The 14,585-nt window shown below is 34.9% G+C and overlaps 2 protein-coding genes across 4 annotated transcripts; both read left to right on the top strand.

The window, feature by feature from the left end:
• The first annotated feature begins 4,251 nt into the window (after positions 1 to 4,251).
• Positions 4,252 to 6,995, top strand: LOC137821669 (lysM domain-containing GPI-anchored protein 1). The gene is made up of 5 exons (XM_068626377.1): positions 4,252 to 5,284; positions 5,379 to 5,496; positions 5,666 to 5,827; positions 5,940 to 5,971; positions 6,541 to 6,995. The coding sequence occupies exons 1-5, from the start codon at positions 4,633 to 4,635 to the stop codon at positions 6,822 to 6,824; spliced, it is 1,248 nt and encodes a 415-aa protein (XP_068482478.1). The 5' UTR covers positions 4,252 to 4,632; the 3' UTR covers positions 6,825 to 6,995.
• Positions 6,996 to 8,268: 1,273 nt separating this feature from the next.
• On the top strand, positions 8,269 to 14,099 carry LOC137820163 (general transcription and DNA repair factor IIH subunit TFB4). Of its 3 annotated transcripts, none has more exons than XM_068624030.1 (11): positions 8,269 to 8,425; positions 8,490 to 8,578; positions 8,652 to 8,922; positions 9,043 to 9,089; positions 9,673 to 9,710; positions 9,795 to 9,840; positions 10,021 to 10,074; positions 10,170 to 10,238; positions 11,797 to 11,873; positions 12,391 to 12,486; positions 13,618 to 14,099. In XM_068624030.1, the coding sequence occupies exons 1-11, from the start codon at positions 8,395 to 8,397 to the stop codon at positions 13,676 to 13,678; spliced, it is 879 nt and encodes a 292-aa protein (XP_068480131.1). In that variant the 5' UTR covers positions 8,269 to 8,394; the 3' UTR covers positions 13,679 to 14,099. The 3 variants fall into 3 exon arrangements, with proteins under 3 accessions (XP_068480131.1, XP_068480132.1, XP_068480133.1); XM_068624031.1 differs by having other exon boundaries at positions 8,285 to 8,425; positions 12,707 to 14,099; XM_068624032.1 differs by having other exon boundaries at positions 8,285 to 8,425; positions 12,720 to 13,962.
• Positions 14,100 to 14,585: the final 486 nt, after the last annotated feature.

Here is a 14,585-nt window from a genome sequence, read left to right as displayed (position 1 = left end):
AATAAGACTCGTAGTATATGGAAACTTTAAAATATAATACCTACAAGCTCATCGCAAAAAAAAACACAAATCAAAGGGGATTTAGTTAAGATAATATAAGTTTTTGTTTTTACAATATAAGAGACCGAATATCCCCTATCAAGTATCTTAAGTCTCGTCTTCTGTTATCCGTCCGTCAAGTCCGAAGGGTGGGGTACCTGCAAAGACACTCCAACACTTAAGTCAGTTGGGGTGTTAAGGTGCTTGTGGATTTAGAACTAAAAAAGTCATTACCTTTTACCATGAGACTCTTGTCCTATTTTTAACTTTCTATTAGGCTTTATTTCTTAAAGACATTGGTACAGGCCCAATAAGTCCTTGATTATGTTTTGTTGCCCTTAATTATGGATTAACCTAATTAACCAACAAGGTTGTTATTTTATGGTTTTGGCTGAGAGGTCGTGTGGACGTGTAACTTGTCGGCCATTCGATCTTCCAAAATCGGGTAGGACAGTTTTCAAGTAAAAAACCAACAAAAGGTGAATTTATCATAAATATAGTTAAATTGTAAGGAATAATGAAAACACTGAGCAAAAATCAAGTTATTTTATAAAAATACAATACAATCAAATAGAAATGTTACGTACTCAAATACCATTTATATGGTATGGTTTGTATGAGAACCATGTGAGATATGAAGACAACAATTTAGAGAAAAAAGGAGGTAATGGTTAAAGAGATAAAAGTGTGCAACTCAAAAGAAATCAAGAGAAAAGAAAAAGAAAAAAATATGGGTCAAAGAGCCAATAGCGTGAAAAAACACATGTTTCTTCCTATATAAATAGTTCATAATCCATTATGCTTAAATAATATTTTTCACAACATTTAATTAAATAATACTAGAGTAAAAGGTGAACACTAAAATCCTCGCTCATTTTTATAAATTTATGGGGTAAATCCCATTTGGGAACTATCAAATACATATCCCAAGTATCTTAATAATATGTTGAGATACAAACACCTTCAATTTGAGAACACCCATGAAACACCTTAACTTTAGTATTATATTTCCTAACTCATTTGTTGACTTGTTAATTGTTGATAATGAGTTAAAGATTAAAACAAGAATAAAGAAAACATTTACAAAAGAATAAAAGAAAGGATGCAACATAGCATACAAACAATAATGAGAGAAAAAATAGTTGATGAGTGAAGAAGGGAAGAATGAGTGAAAAAATAATTAAACAAACGTGAATAAAGAGGTGAAAGTGAAAACGAAAAAAAATAAAAGAAAATGGAAAACTTGTTTTATACGAGAATAATGCAAAAGGTGGAAAGGAAGAAAATAGATTGAAAGAAAAGGGAAACAACAACAAACAACAAGATCAACGATTGAAAATGAACAAAAACGAAAGAAGGAAGTAGGAAGTCGTGAATGAAGAAGCAAAGGACTATTCCATTTGTATTCCAAAAGTAAGTTATTGTTTAAAAAAAATAGATGTAGTGTTTGGTGTAAATGTAAGTTCCTTTTTTTTTTTGTCAAAAATGCATGAACCTTGTATGCAAAGTTCATTTTTTTTGTCAAAGATTGATGAAGCTAGTATGCAAAATTGTTAAACTTTATAAATCCTTATCATGTTGACAAAGTGTCTGTGAAAATGTCTCAACTAAAATATATGTTTATATTTATGATATTTTTTTATAGTTAATGTAGTTATCAAATATGGTTAACTAAGGTGAATGAGTATTTTCTTGTGAAACAATTCAACACTTTCACTTGAATAGTGATTGTTGTGTATTGGTACCTTTTAAAGTTTGTTGTACATGTTGGTGATTGAAGGGGGTTGGTTGTGGTGACAAATTTACAAGTAAGTTGACTTATAGTTATGTGATAAAAGTTGGTTAATGTAATTTTCAAGTGTGATTAACTATGCTAAATAAATGGTTAAATGAGATTTTTCATGAAACCACTCAACACTCACCTTTGAAAAGTGACTATCCTTTATTATGTGATAAATGTTTGCTACTATGTTCACAATTAGTTAAATTATATTTTGTATTTTTATTTATGCAATGACACGTATGACCAATTAATTTGTTATCAATACAAACTTGTTCATGCAAGTAATTAATATTTAAGGACACACGAGGAACACTTAGTTTCTTAAAGCTTGTTCATGTAAGTAAACAATCTTTAAGGACACATGAGGAAGTTCTTGTGTAAGAACCACTCTATAATTATGAATGTTTGATATAATAGTTCTTATTGTTTATATAAGTATTTAATTCAATTGTGTATATTATTAAATAATATGTTAGCATATTAAGTTGAAACTTATGCATTGGAGTTTCAACATGTTTCTTCCTATAAGAAGTACAAGTTTTTGGTAATACTCAACTAAAACTTGTTATATTTTTATCTTTTTATATGTAGTTTCACTATTTCCTATTTTGTTCATCATTTATTTGTTTCTTGTTTGTATTATTTATCATTAGACTTTAACACTTACGAACATGGTTGTCAAACTCGCGAGTCTACGTAGACTCGTGGGAGCTCCGTAGACTCGACTCGTAAACTCGACTCGTAGAATCGTAAGAGTCTACTTTTATATTAAAAAAAAAATAGTGTAAATCCCTTCCTTATATGATGAGCAGCAACAACCCACGAGTCCGACGAACACTCCGACGCGACCACCGCAACGCACCACCGCGACGCCACCACTTGCAGCAACCCGCGACGCCACCACCTGCAGCAACTCGCGACGCGACCACCACCTACAGCAACCTGCGACGCAACCACCACCTATAGAAACCTGCAACGCGACACCACTAGATCCACTGCAACCCGCGACCACCGCTCAATCTATCGCTGCCACACTCCACAAAACATAATGGAAACACAAAATGAAACGCAAAAACCTAAGTTTTTTTATTTCATTCAGGTCCCCATTCAAAACGACACAGTTTTATTTTTTAAAAAATAACCCAGCTGGACTCGCCAATTCGGACTAGAGTCGCGAGTCCACACCGAGTCCACCGAGTCTACCTCAAAACCGAGTCTGCTATCGAGTTAACTCGGTAAGGCAAAGTGGATTCGTAAACTCAGACGAGTCAAGTTTGACAACCATGCTTACGAATATAACATTTGATTAAGTGATAAATCTTTATCCTAATATTATATTAAAGTTAATGTTACCATTTCATTTCCAATCGAGTAATATTAATAAGGAGACGGTTACATCAATTTTTATTGTTTAAACAACTATACTTTAATTATAAAAAGTACTTATCTAACAATCAACTATACTTTTCGGTTTAATATTCTCTAACTCACTCTTATTCTCTTTTACCTTATAGAATATTTCGAAACAAAATAAAGCTTGATATATTTATATTTTTTCTTATGCGTTTTCACCTTCATATTTCATCATCATATAATTTATTTGTCTTATTTTGTTGGTATTATATCTCATTCGAGTTCTACTATTTTTTATTTTGTCATAAGGTAAACAAAGTATCATATCAAATTTTTCTTAAAAAATATTGAATATTTTATATCATATGAAAGTATTGGAGTAGTGTATGAAAAAATAATGATGTAAGTGAAGTACTTTCCTAACAAAAGTGTTTCTTTACTTAATAATAATAACTGTGCATTGGAGTTTCAACATGTTTCTCATGCAAGACGCACAAATTTTGGTGATGTGCTTCACTAACAAATTACATCATAATAACTAACCACCTTACTAAATTCAATATCAAATCATTAATCAATCTTCCTTAATTAAAATATCTAATACACTTTCAAATGAATTAATCAAATTGTCATTTTTTAGCTGCTCCAATTCCAATTTTTCAGTCACTTTACAATATGGATGTTTAAGTTAGGGAATGGATGATAACTTGCAGGAAGCAGTAAACAAATCATGACGACATTGACCGGAATCAATAAAACGTCCAAACCTAGATCAATTTCCCAATTTGATTTAAAAGAAAAGAATGTAGTTTTGCTTGCATGATGGGACTCCCAATTAGCGAAGGTATCACATTGGATGGGCATAGAAAGACAACAAGAAAACTAAAATTCTTTACCCAAACGCCTGAAAAAGCAAACTATACCAACCAATATAAACTTGAATGCGGGCCACACTATACCCTTCCGACACAAGTCGTGTCGTCCAAAGGACAAAACCATAATAATTCACAATTTCGACTCACCCTTCTAAATAAACAACTCACTCATATTTTAAAAATTAACAAATTGTTATAAATATTGATGTTGTATGCATCCTAAATCATTTTTGAATTCTGATTTTACTGTGGAGAAAAAGGATGAGTTAATTAATTAATGATGAAAACAGTTTGGGTGTTGGAGAGAGAGAAGAAAAAGGTTGAAATGTGTATGACAGAGAGTAGGACAAGTGAGAAACATTGTCCTAGCGCCTCTATGGAACACACCTGTTTTCTACTCTAAACTTCCTTTAGCTTTTCAAAGTGAAACTTTTCCCCTCCCCAACACAACACAACACTATTCTCTCTGTGTCATCACTTCTTCCAGAGAGGGAGAACACAACTCAGAAAACCCTAAACTCCTTCCTCTTGGCTTATAAACTCAAACCTGTTTCACTCTCACTCTCTCTTTCTATTTGCAGAATGCCAAGCCCAAAGCAGCTTCTGCAGGCTACAGTTTTCGTCTCGTTACTTGTTCAGGCCCTGTGCAAATCCACCATCGAGCCATGTTCCAACTCCGACTCATGCAACGCGCTTCTGGGATACACCCTTTACACTGACCTCAAAGTCTCCCAAGTGGCGTCGCTCTTCCAAATCGACCCCATCGCGCTTCTCACTGCCAATGCCATCGACATCTCCTACCCCGACGTCGAGCACCATATCCTCCCTTCCAACCTCTTCCTCAAGATCCCCATTTCCTGCTCCTGCGTCGACGGCATTCGCAAGTCCGTCGCCACCAACTACAAGACTCGCCCTTCCGACACCCTCTCCTCTATCGCCGACTCCGTCTACGGCGGCCTCGTCTCCTCCGACCAGCTACGTGAGGCCAATTCCATTCCCGACCCCTCCGTCCTCGATGTGGGTCAGAACCTCGTCGTGCCTCTTCCCTGCACCTGCTTCAACGGCTCCGACAACTCTCTCCCTGCCATTTACCTCTCTTACGTGGTTCGCCCCGTTGATTCCCTCGCTGCCATTGCTGCCAGGTACTTCACCACGCTCACAGATTTGATGAATGTCAATGCCATGGGAAGCATTGCTATTAACGACGGGGATATCCTTGCTGTTCCAATACCCGGTAATAAACTAATGATTTTCTTTCTTTCTTTCTTTTTTCTTCAGCAATTTATAATTTTCTGTTCAATTTCTAACTCTTTTTTTCTCTGTTGCAGCCTGTGCTTCGAATTTTCCTAAATCCGCCTCTGATTTTGGCTTGCTTGTCCCCAATGGAAGCTATGCCATTACCGCGGGACACTGTGTCCAGTGTAGCTGTGGTCCGAGAAACCTCAAGTACTCACTAAGCAACTGTTTTTCTCTGTTCTTAATTTATTTTTTCCCTCTACCACTACTGCATAAACCTGGAATCTTTTTTTGGTTGTGAAGTGAAAAAATGGTCTCTGTAGTGTTTGAGGAGGTGTTGTTTCTGGTGTTTAATGGTTTGTTACTTTTTTTTTTGTAGTTTGTACTGTATGCCGGCTTCTCTCGCTGTTTCTTGCTCCAGCATGCAATGCAGAGGCAGCAATCTTATGCTTGGGAATGTTACAGTGCAGCAGACTAGTGGTGGTTGCAATGTTACTTCTTGCAATTATGATGGCATTGTTAATGGCACCATAGCAACAACGTATGTTTATATTCTGTGTACATGTGGTTTTAATCACGTATTTCAACAACGTTTATTTTGCTGAACTATTCTTTGAGTTTAAGCTTGTTTAATTTTTGTTATCGTCTTGCAGGTTGTCCCCTTCTCTTCAGCCTCGATGTCCAGGTTAGTGTTAGATAAACACAACTCAAATGCATAATGCATTGTTTTGATTTTCATTTTGGATGATTTATTTACTGATATGTGTTCATACGACAAAAACAATGTACATAAGTTGGAGGGAAGAGAACTCCTACCATTTAAGCTTACTTTTGGAATTAAAATGTGTAAACTCAAATTCAAAGAGGGCATAAGAGCATTACATCTTCTATTTAGCTACTTGGGCCAAGCATGCCTTGTTTCGGAATAGATATCAACTTTAAATGTCTGAATTTCCTAATTAGTTTTGATGTAGAGATACAAATGATGAATCACAGTCAAACCTTCGTGCCTTTCCTATGTGCTATCCATGCACATTGAGTTTATAATAGACTTTATTTGCAGAACTAAAATATAGTTAGGTTTGATGTTCTGTAGCATTGTTATCTGGACTAAAGTGATGCCAGGAAACGTAGCAATCTGCATCTGGCTCTAACATACTCCAATCAAACTCACTCCCAAGAGAAAAAATGATGACACGCGATACTTTGTATATCTTCAAATGCCTTCTAAATATATTTCAAATGATGTTTCAGGTCCACAGGAATTCCCTCCTCTTGTTGCCCCTCCTACCACCGTTGCAAAAGACACAGTGTTTGGACCAGCACCGGCACCACTGTTCGATGGAGCAGGTCCTACATCACCCATACCCTCACTGGTTCCTTCATCGGGGCTTCCAGGATTCTCTCCTGCAAATGGTCCTATTAGTGGCATTTCTTCTGGTGCTTCTGCTGCATGCTCCTTGGTGAAACCATTACCCATTTTGACGCATGCACTTGTGTTATTGCTTGTCAAGTTGATGATACCTGTGGCATTGTAATCTTATCAATTTTGTGGCGGGTTCAGTTTGCCTGCTACTTTCTTTGTCACGGATGCTCCTTGTAGTTGCTGATATTCATTTTGTACTCTTGTACTAATTTGTGAATCTGGAAAACTATGGAATTTCGAGTTTCATCACAAGCTTAGCCATTTATATTCTTTGTTTGCTTAATTATCTTGTTTAACTATTGTCAGTAATTCTAGGTAACATGTATAGAAGTTCTGAATATGATGACGGTGAGGCATACAGCAGTGATTTGCTTTTTAATTATTATCTGCCTTTTGTAACGCCAAGTTAATTAACATTCTTGGTTTCTCCCCGATCTTAAATACCTTCGGATATTTTATAACATTTTTTCTGTGCCATGGTCCAATTTAGGAGTGGAACCTGATAATGCAAATAAGAACGAAAACACATGTTGATTAAAATAGTGACATTTCAGCAAACGAAAACACATGTTGATTAAAATAGTGTCATTTCAGCAAACAAATCTAATAACCATGTGAGACTTTTGAACTTCAAAGTAACAGGAAGCAAGAACAAATTTTAATTTTTGGCTAGGAAAGAAAATATGTAATTTTAAGGATTTAGTTTGAATATACTTATATTTCATTGTAGTAATGATAAGCATCCATAGGAACATTTTGTTTACAATCCTTCCTGCATTCTACCATGCTAATACATTTATATTGTTGAGAAACATATTGATTAAAGGGTTGGTATATATGATGGGTGGTAGATAAAAAGTGACTATGGTTCTATGTCCATATTTCAACTAGTGTAAAAAAAATATTAAAAATAAATTTGAAAAGTTTGTCACTTTTATCTATTTAAATTGATATCTATTTTTATTATATACAATAGATAAAAAAATAAGAAAGTAAAATAATATATATATATATATTATCTTTATAATTTCATCAATATATTTAATTTTATTTTAGATTATAAATATTTAAATTAATTTTGTAGCAACTAGATGGAATAAATGAGTTTTATCATGATTAATAAAATCACGTAAAATTATAAAATTATTGTATTCACTAACATTATAATTTTGTATTTAGTAATAACATTATTATTATTAATAATATTTTCTTTATTTTTTCACCACGAGTTTAAAAATCAACATAATATCATATCTATCTTGCATTTTAGTTGTTGTGCAACACAAAAGTTAATATTCTTTTCTTAGTTTTTATTTAATTGGAAACACTAAATCATGCAATACGATAACAAACAATTAACAGTGTTTGTCCTCCTCAGTAAAATTGAGATATTGTTATTGATTTTTTTTATTATATTTTATTTCGATTCCTTTATCTGCATACGCATCGTTTTAACATATTTGCTCTATTTGTCAACCATTTTATAGAATTAAAATAAAAACAAAAAACTAGAATCGAAAATTTAAAAAATCTGAACTAAACTAAAATTTGTATTTGTTAGTATTTTGTTAGGAAAATGGCAGTTGGGCCTGAAGCCCGGGAAGTTTTATTGCATGTGTTCCTCCTTGCGCTCTTGAAAGTGAAAGCAGAAGGGAGTTGAACGGACACAGCGCAAGCACACCATGCCTTCTGCACCTTCGAAACTCTACGCAGGTTCTCTGCACTCTCTCAATCTCTTCTTCTCTTATTCTCTCCACTCACCATGCTTTCGTTGCAGACGATGTGAGCCTTCTGGTTGTGACGCTAGACACCAATCCTTTCTTCTGGACCACTTTCCCCTTCCCCTTCGCCGAGTTCCTCTCCCAAGTAATTCCCGTTCCCAAACCACTTTACCACTCCCATTCCCTTCCAATCTCAACCTTCTTCTTTCATTTCCCAGGTACTCGCCTTTCTCAACTCGATCCTGCTCCTCGGCCAGCTCAACCAGCTCATCGTCATCGCCACCGGATGCAACTCGTGCGCCTACGTCTACGATTCCACTTCCGAACGGAACCACGGTTCCACCACCGGTACAATGCCCGCGCTTTACTCCAACCTACTCCACAATCTCCACGAGTTTCTCGCTAGGGACAAGCAATTAGAAGCGTCTCACAAACCGGGAACCGTTCCTTCTTCGCTGTTATCGGGCTCCTTGTCCATGGCGCTTTGTTGTATCCTTATCACCGACTCAGTTTCCAACTTCTTTGGATTCTCGCTGATGAATTTGAAAACACCTTATGTTGCTGATTAGGGCTTTAACTTTTATTCGTTTTACCTGATTGGATTATCAGATATACAGAGAGCTTTTCGTTCAGGACCTATGCCTCCGCAGCCTCGGGTGTGTGTATATGCGTGCTTAATTGCCAATTTGTTATTACATTGAGTTTTCTTCATACTTGAATGTGATGATGAGTTGCAACTGTCACTGGAACTGTTAGTCAACTATGATTGACTTTTGCCTTTTATTGCATTAATGAGGATCACTATGAGTTTGATGTAAGACTATGGAAATGATATGCGTGTTTTTTCTGTCATCAAATGTTGGTATTGTGTGTTTGATTGAATTCATTCATGCTAAATATTTCATATACTTTTTATTTTTGCTTGTTTGTAGTATGAGAAAGCATTAAGGTTTAGTCTCCTCTGTAAACTTTTCTGTGGGCCAAAATTTAGTTGGATGCTCCAAGTTATTATTTTTTAATATCTAGTTGATGTTGAACTGGTTTAAACTGGAGACTATTTTTGAAAACTCCCTGCTGCTAATTCGTTTACATGTCTGGTCTAATCTTTGTGCTGTTTCTGTTTCAGGAATCTAGTGTTTTTCAGCCAATCTACATTTTTGTTGTTTTTCTCTATTTGGCATTTCTTTCCATTTTGTCAATTTTAAATAATTGTTATTTGACTTACTGATTTATGAACAGATTTTATGTCTGCAAGGGACTGCCGATGGACCAGAACAGTGTGTTCCTCACAATCTTTACTTTTTATATATTTAATATTGCATTGACCTTTCACTTCAAATAACACCTTCTATCCTTTTCAGGTATGTGGCAATCATGAATGCAATATTCTCTGCACAGCGTTCTACCGTATGTGCTGTATCTCTGCCTTTATTTTCTTTCTTCTTTCAAATTCGGCTTTTTTCTTGCCAGGAGACTGTTAAGTAGTCAGACATTTTTCAGCAATATATCGTATAACTAATACATGAAGATTGCTTGTATTTTTATTTGTAACTAGTATTTATGTGTAAGTAACATTTTATATTGCAGGTTCCTATAGATTCTTGTTATATTGGCTCAAACAATTCTGCATTCCTCCAGCAGGTAGTTAAGTACACACACATTGAATGAGTTGACATTGCAGTTTGCAGAATGCGTTTAATTGAATAAGGTCATTTTGTGTGTGTTGTGAATGACAGGCTTCATACATAACTGGTGGAATATATTACAAGCCTCCTCAATTGGACGGGCTTTATCAATATCTTTCAGTAAGCTTTAATTGTCTATTTTGAAGCATTGGTGCGACTTGCAATACAGTTTTTTTGCTAGTCAGCAATTGCTGTTATTTTTATCATGAAGAAAGCCATGGCCACCCAATATTAGTGGCTCTGGCCTCTCCACACCAAAATCCAAACTCATCTACCTTGTTTGCGTAATGCCAAAATAGTTCACCATTTCATCTTTTTGTTGAAACTTGAATTCAACTATGCTTTATGGGGATATAATTTTCTTCTTTTGATTCTGGAAGACAGGGAAAGTAGGCCATAAATTGAGATTCACAGAAGCACGTCACTTCCTGAAAGTCCATGCACTGACTTGAATACAATTGTTAAAACTTATTTTTCAACCTTGACCGTGCATATAATTTAAAAGACAATTAAACACAATTTAAAAGATTTATTTGTGGTATGGAGACATCTGTGATGGCGAGACACAATATATGTTGCTGACACTGGTGTCTTGCTTATATCTGTCAATGAAACAAGGACTGAAATCATGGCTTTGTGTCACCTTCATCCTTTGCTTTAGGGTTGGTGAAAACTCTCAGCTTTAAGTAGTTCATGATTGATAACGATTGGCATGCTCAATGACTTTAGAAGACCTGCAAGAGAATGACTGACATGCTCTTATAGTGTGTTGTATGTCTTCTTTCTGAGAGAAAGTTGTTCTACAGACACAATCAGTTTAAAATTTGATGCCACATGTAGTTGATATTCAACAAATAAGTTCTTAAATTTATTGACAAAAATCTATTTGATAATATTATAAGTTGTATAGTTTCTTTCTACTTCTGGTGTGCGAGATTGAAACTCTTTCTTTCAAGGTTGCTCCTCAAGATAGGTGGTTACTTTGTATGTTATAGTACAAACGACCTAGTGGTGGTGAGGTTCTTTTTTGGGTCAGCATAAATGTTGGAAAATCATTCAAAATCATGTAGTTGGGTTGTTGTGACGCAACCTGGACCAACACAGTCATAGTTACTAGACAGACGTCAAAGGACTACAGTGGAACGAATTTTCCTGCTACCACAGAGCTAAACTCCTACAAGGGGCTTATGCTCACTGTCCATACAAACTCAATGATTCTCTTCATACCTCCCCCCTCTCTCTGTCCCAACCCAACCCATTACGCAATCAGCTTATTCCTCTTTCTGTGACGCCAACAATCTCTCCCTGGCCCTTCTTATTTTTCCTAACACATCTCTCCATACTATGGGCATGGGTAGCTGATGCTAAATTCGGGCTCATATTTTCTTTTAGGGTCCTAACTGATCAAGTTTGGGCTTTGTTTTATTGAATATGTAATTCCTAAAACAAAATGAAGCAATTTGACTTGTTATTTTCTTCCAGGGAAGCAACTCAACCAAATAATGTAGTAAAAGTGAAAAACTAATTTGATAACTCATGACTTGAAACTCAAATGATTGGCTTCTGAAAGGGAATAAACAGATTATCATTTCTTTTTCAAAATCAGATTTGAATTATTTGTCTTTTCAATTTTACCTTTTGTTTTACTTTGGACACTAATCTAACCTTGTGTATGCAGACAGTGTTTGCGACTGATTTACATTCTCGTGCATTTTTAAGGCTTCCTAAATCTGTCGGTGTGGATTTTCGTGCCTCGTAAGTTTTTCCCTGGTCAGCCTTTTCTTATTTAAGATTTTGTATTTTCATTTTCTTTCCCTCTCTGTTTTTTCTCTGTCCTGTAACTACAAACATTCGGACAATAAGTTATCTTTACTTGTTTTTTTCTCCAGTTTTTTTTCTTCCCTTTTGAATTTATGTTGGTTTGAAGATACACAGCTATTTATGATTCTGTTACTGAAAACAGAACCACAATTTTATGCAATCAGTAACCCAACTTTTAAAGCCTAAATTTGCTTAATATCAATACCTAAGTGACATTTGTAGTTACCTTTTTATATAAATTAGTACATTGTTAAAATGGATCATACCAAGCATTGGATTTCTTTGAGATGGATGATATATGTAATGTAATTTTAGTGCATTTATGCAAGTTGTGTGTTAAAGTCCTTAGCCCTGCATTAATTATGGCAATCTTCTTCTCTTTACTGTAGAACTGGCAATCTACAGGTTGTGTGTGTTAAAGTTCTACACCTAAATTGTATGAATTGTGCAGGTGCTTCTGTCATAAGCAAACAATTGACATGGGCTTTGTATGTTCTGTATGCTTATCCATATTCTGCGAGCATCATGATAAGTGTTCAACCTGTGGGTAAGTGTTTATTTCCTCAACTTAGCCATTCTGTCATTCTGTTTCCGTAAAGTTTCTCCATATGTTACGGATCAAATGAGTGTAGATATTCATAATTTAGTTAGCAGAGAGTAGGAATTGGTTCAATTTTTATAGAAATCTTTCTTTTTCAATTGTATTCCTTTAGTAGTTTATTATCAGCCCTGCTGTTACATTTTTGATAATTTGATACAATTATCAGTTTCTCTCTGTAGCTGAATCTTATAGCCATAGGGGAAAGACTGTATCTCATACAGGGATTAGCATGTCAGGAATAGCTATGAGATGAGGAAGACAATCCCAGCTGATTAATACGAAGTTTTCAGCCCTGTATTTGAATGATCTCATGATAATACCCTCACAGTCCCAATGTTTTCCAGAAGCATACAATTGGCATGGGCTATGTATCTTCTGTACGATTATGTTCCATGTGCCTTTCTAAAGAAAGTTAAATTTTAGTCCACGGACCATATTGGTTACTGAAAGATAATTTTTTTCTATCACATATAAACTAGCCTATGAATTCAATTATAGTTTTTAACGTGAAGTTTAGACACATACTAGTTTGCCACCGGATCTCTGCTGCTAGATGAATGTCCTAGTGATACTTGCTTTTCTTCATGTTTAAGTTTGTCTATACAAAATTATATATGCAGTATGCTCGTTATTTCTATTCTCTAAAGCAAATTATATATAGAGTGAGATTTGAAATGAAACTTCTGTGTGAATAGAAAAATGAGAGTTTTAAGGGAAAAATGAGTTCCGGGTGAATTTATTATCCCGGAGGATGTAATTTAAATGAGTATATAGAAAGATTAGTCAAAAACAGCAGTCTTGCAATATATGATGAATTGTTGTGTCGTCTTGTCATTTGAAAATAGAATATCAAATTCTGTTAATCATGAGTTGAAGTTTCACAGTTGGTCACACTATAATGTTAACGAAAGATAGAAAAGAGAAGCACAAATGTGAATGCATATTAGATGGAAACAACATTCAGGATGGTGACTAATATTGAGACTAAGTTGTTGAATGAACACTTGGTCAGTTGATACTGCATTTTTTTTATCATTTACCTCTGTTGGCAATGTTGTGTCTTTTCATTTCCTGCAGGTCTGTATTTGGTCAAGCTAAAGTAGATGCGTCAGAAGCCAACAGGAAAAGAAAGGCTTGACTTGAGTGGGCAACATACTTTGCCACACCATGAGAGCTGATCAAATTTGTCTTCATACACGTTGCATAATGAAATTTTGGCGTCAAATATATTTTCTGTCTGTCTTGGCGGGAAACTGAAGTTCGTTGTGGAATTATTGTAGGCCTATAAAAGTGAGCATCGATCTGAAAAAGTTCCATCAATTGCTTAGCAGTAACTCTTCATATTAGTGGGGCTGCATAAAAGACATTTTATATGATAATTTCATTTGCTGTTGAAATCCATGATTGGCACTATGTTTAGTATGTTGGCTGAGCCCTTCTCTTTAAGAGCGTCTGATCTTTATGATGAGCTATCGTATTGGAAAAGCTCTACCTGGCTATGTTAAAAGGTGTAGAAGACATCGTAATAAATAAAGTGCATTTAGATTTGGATTTGGGTAGAGGAGTTTATGAACAAATGTCGAGTCTCCAAGGCTAGTTGATTTATTAGTTTCTTGATGCTTGACATAATGAGTATTCAAACAAGTTTTTTTTTTTAATTGAAAATATTTTTAATGGTTTTGTTTTTTTCAATACCAATACATAAAATTATACTAGAAGCTTTCTTGAATTTTAACCATTGAGACGAATTTATGTCTATTAACTAAAATTCCCAACAAATTATTTACACACTAAAATGTCAACTTATAGGTTGCACCAATATAAAATGTGATATATGTTGCACCAATGTTTTTTTTTATTATATTTTTTTAAGATATATATGGCTCTATTGAGTCCAATGATATATATGTTGCACCAATGATATATTTCCAATCTAAGATGTCTTTTTTTATTATATTTTTTAAGATATATATGTTGCACCAATGATATATGGCTCTATTGAGTCCTCATAAATGAAACTCTAGTTTCCATTTACCTAGATTGGA

Source organism: Phaseolus vulgaris, chromosome 9 (assembly GCF_000499845.2).
Source record: "Phaseolus vulgaris cultivar G19833 chromosome 9, P. vulgaris v2.0, whole genome shotgun sequence".
NCBI classification, from domain to species: Eukaryota; Viridiplantae; Streptophyta; class Magnoliopsida; order Fabales; family Fabaceae; genus Phaseolus; species Phaseolus vulgaris.
This window is presented reverse-complemented; position numbering and strand designations above follow the sequence as displayed.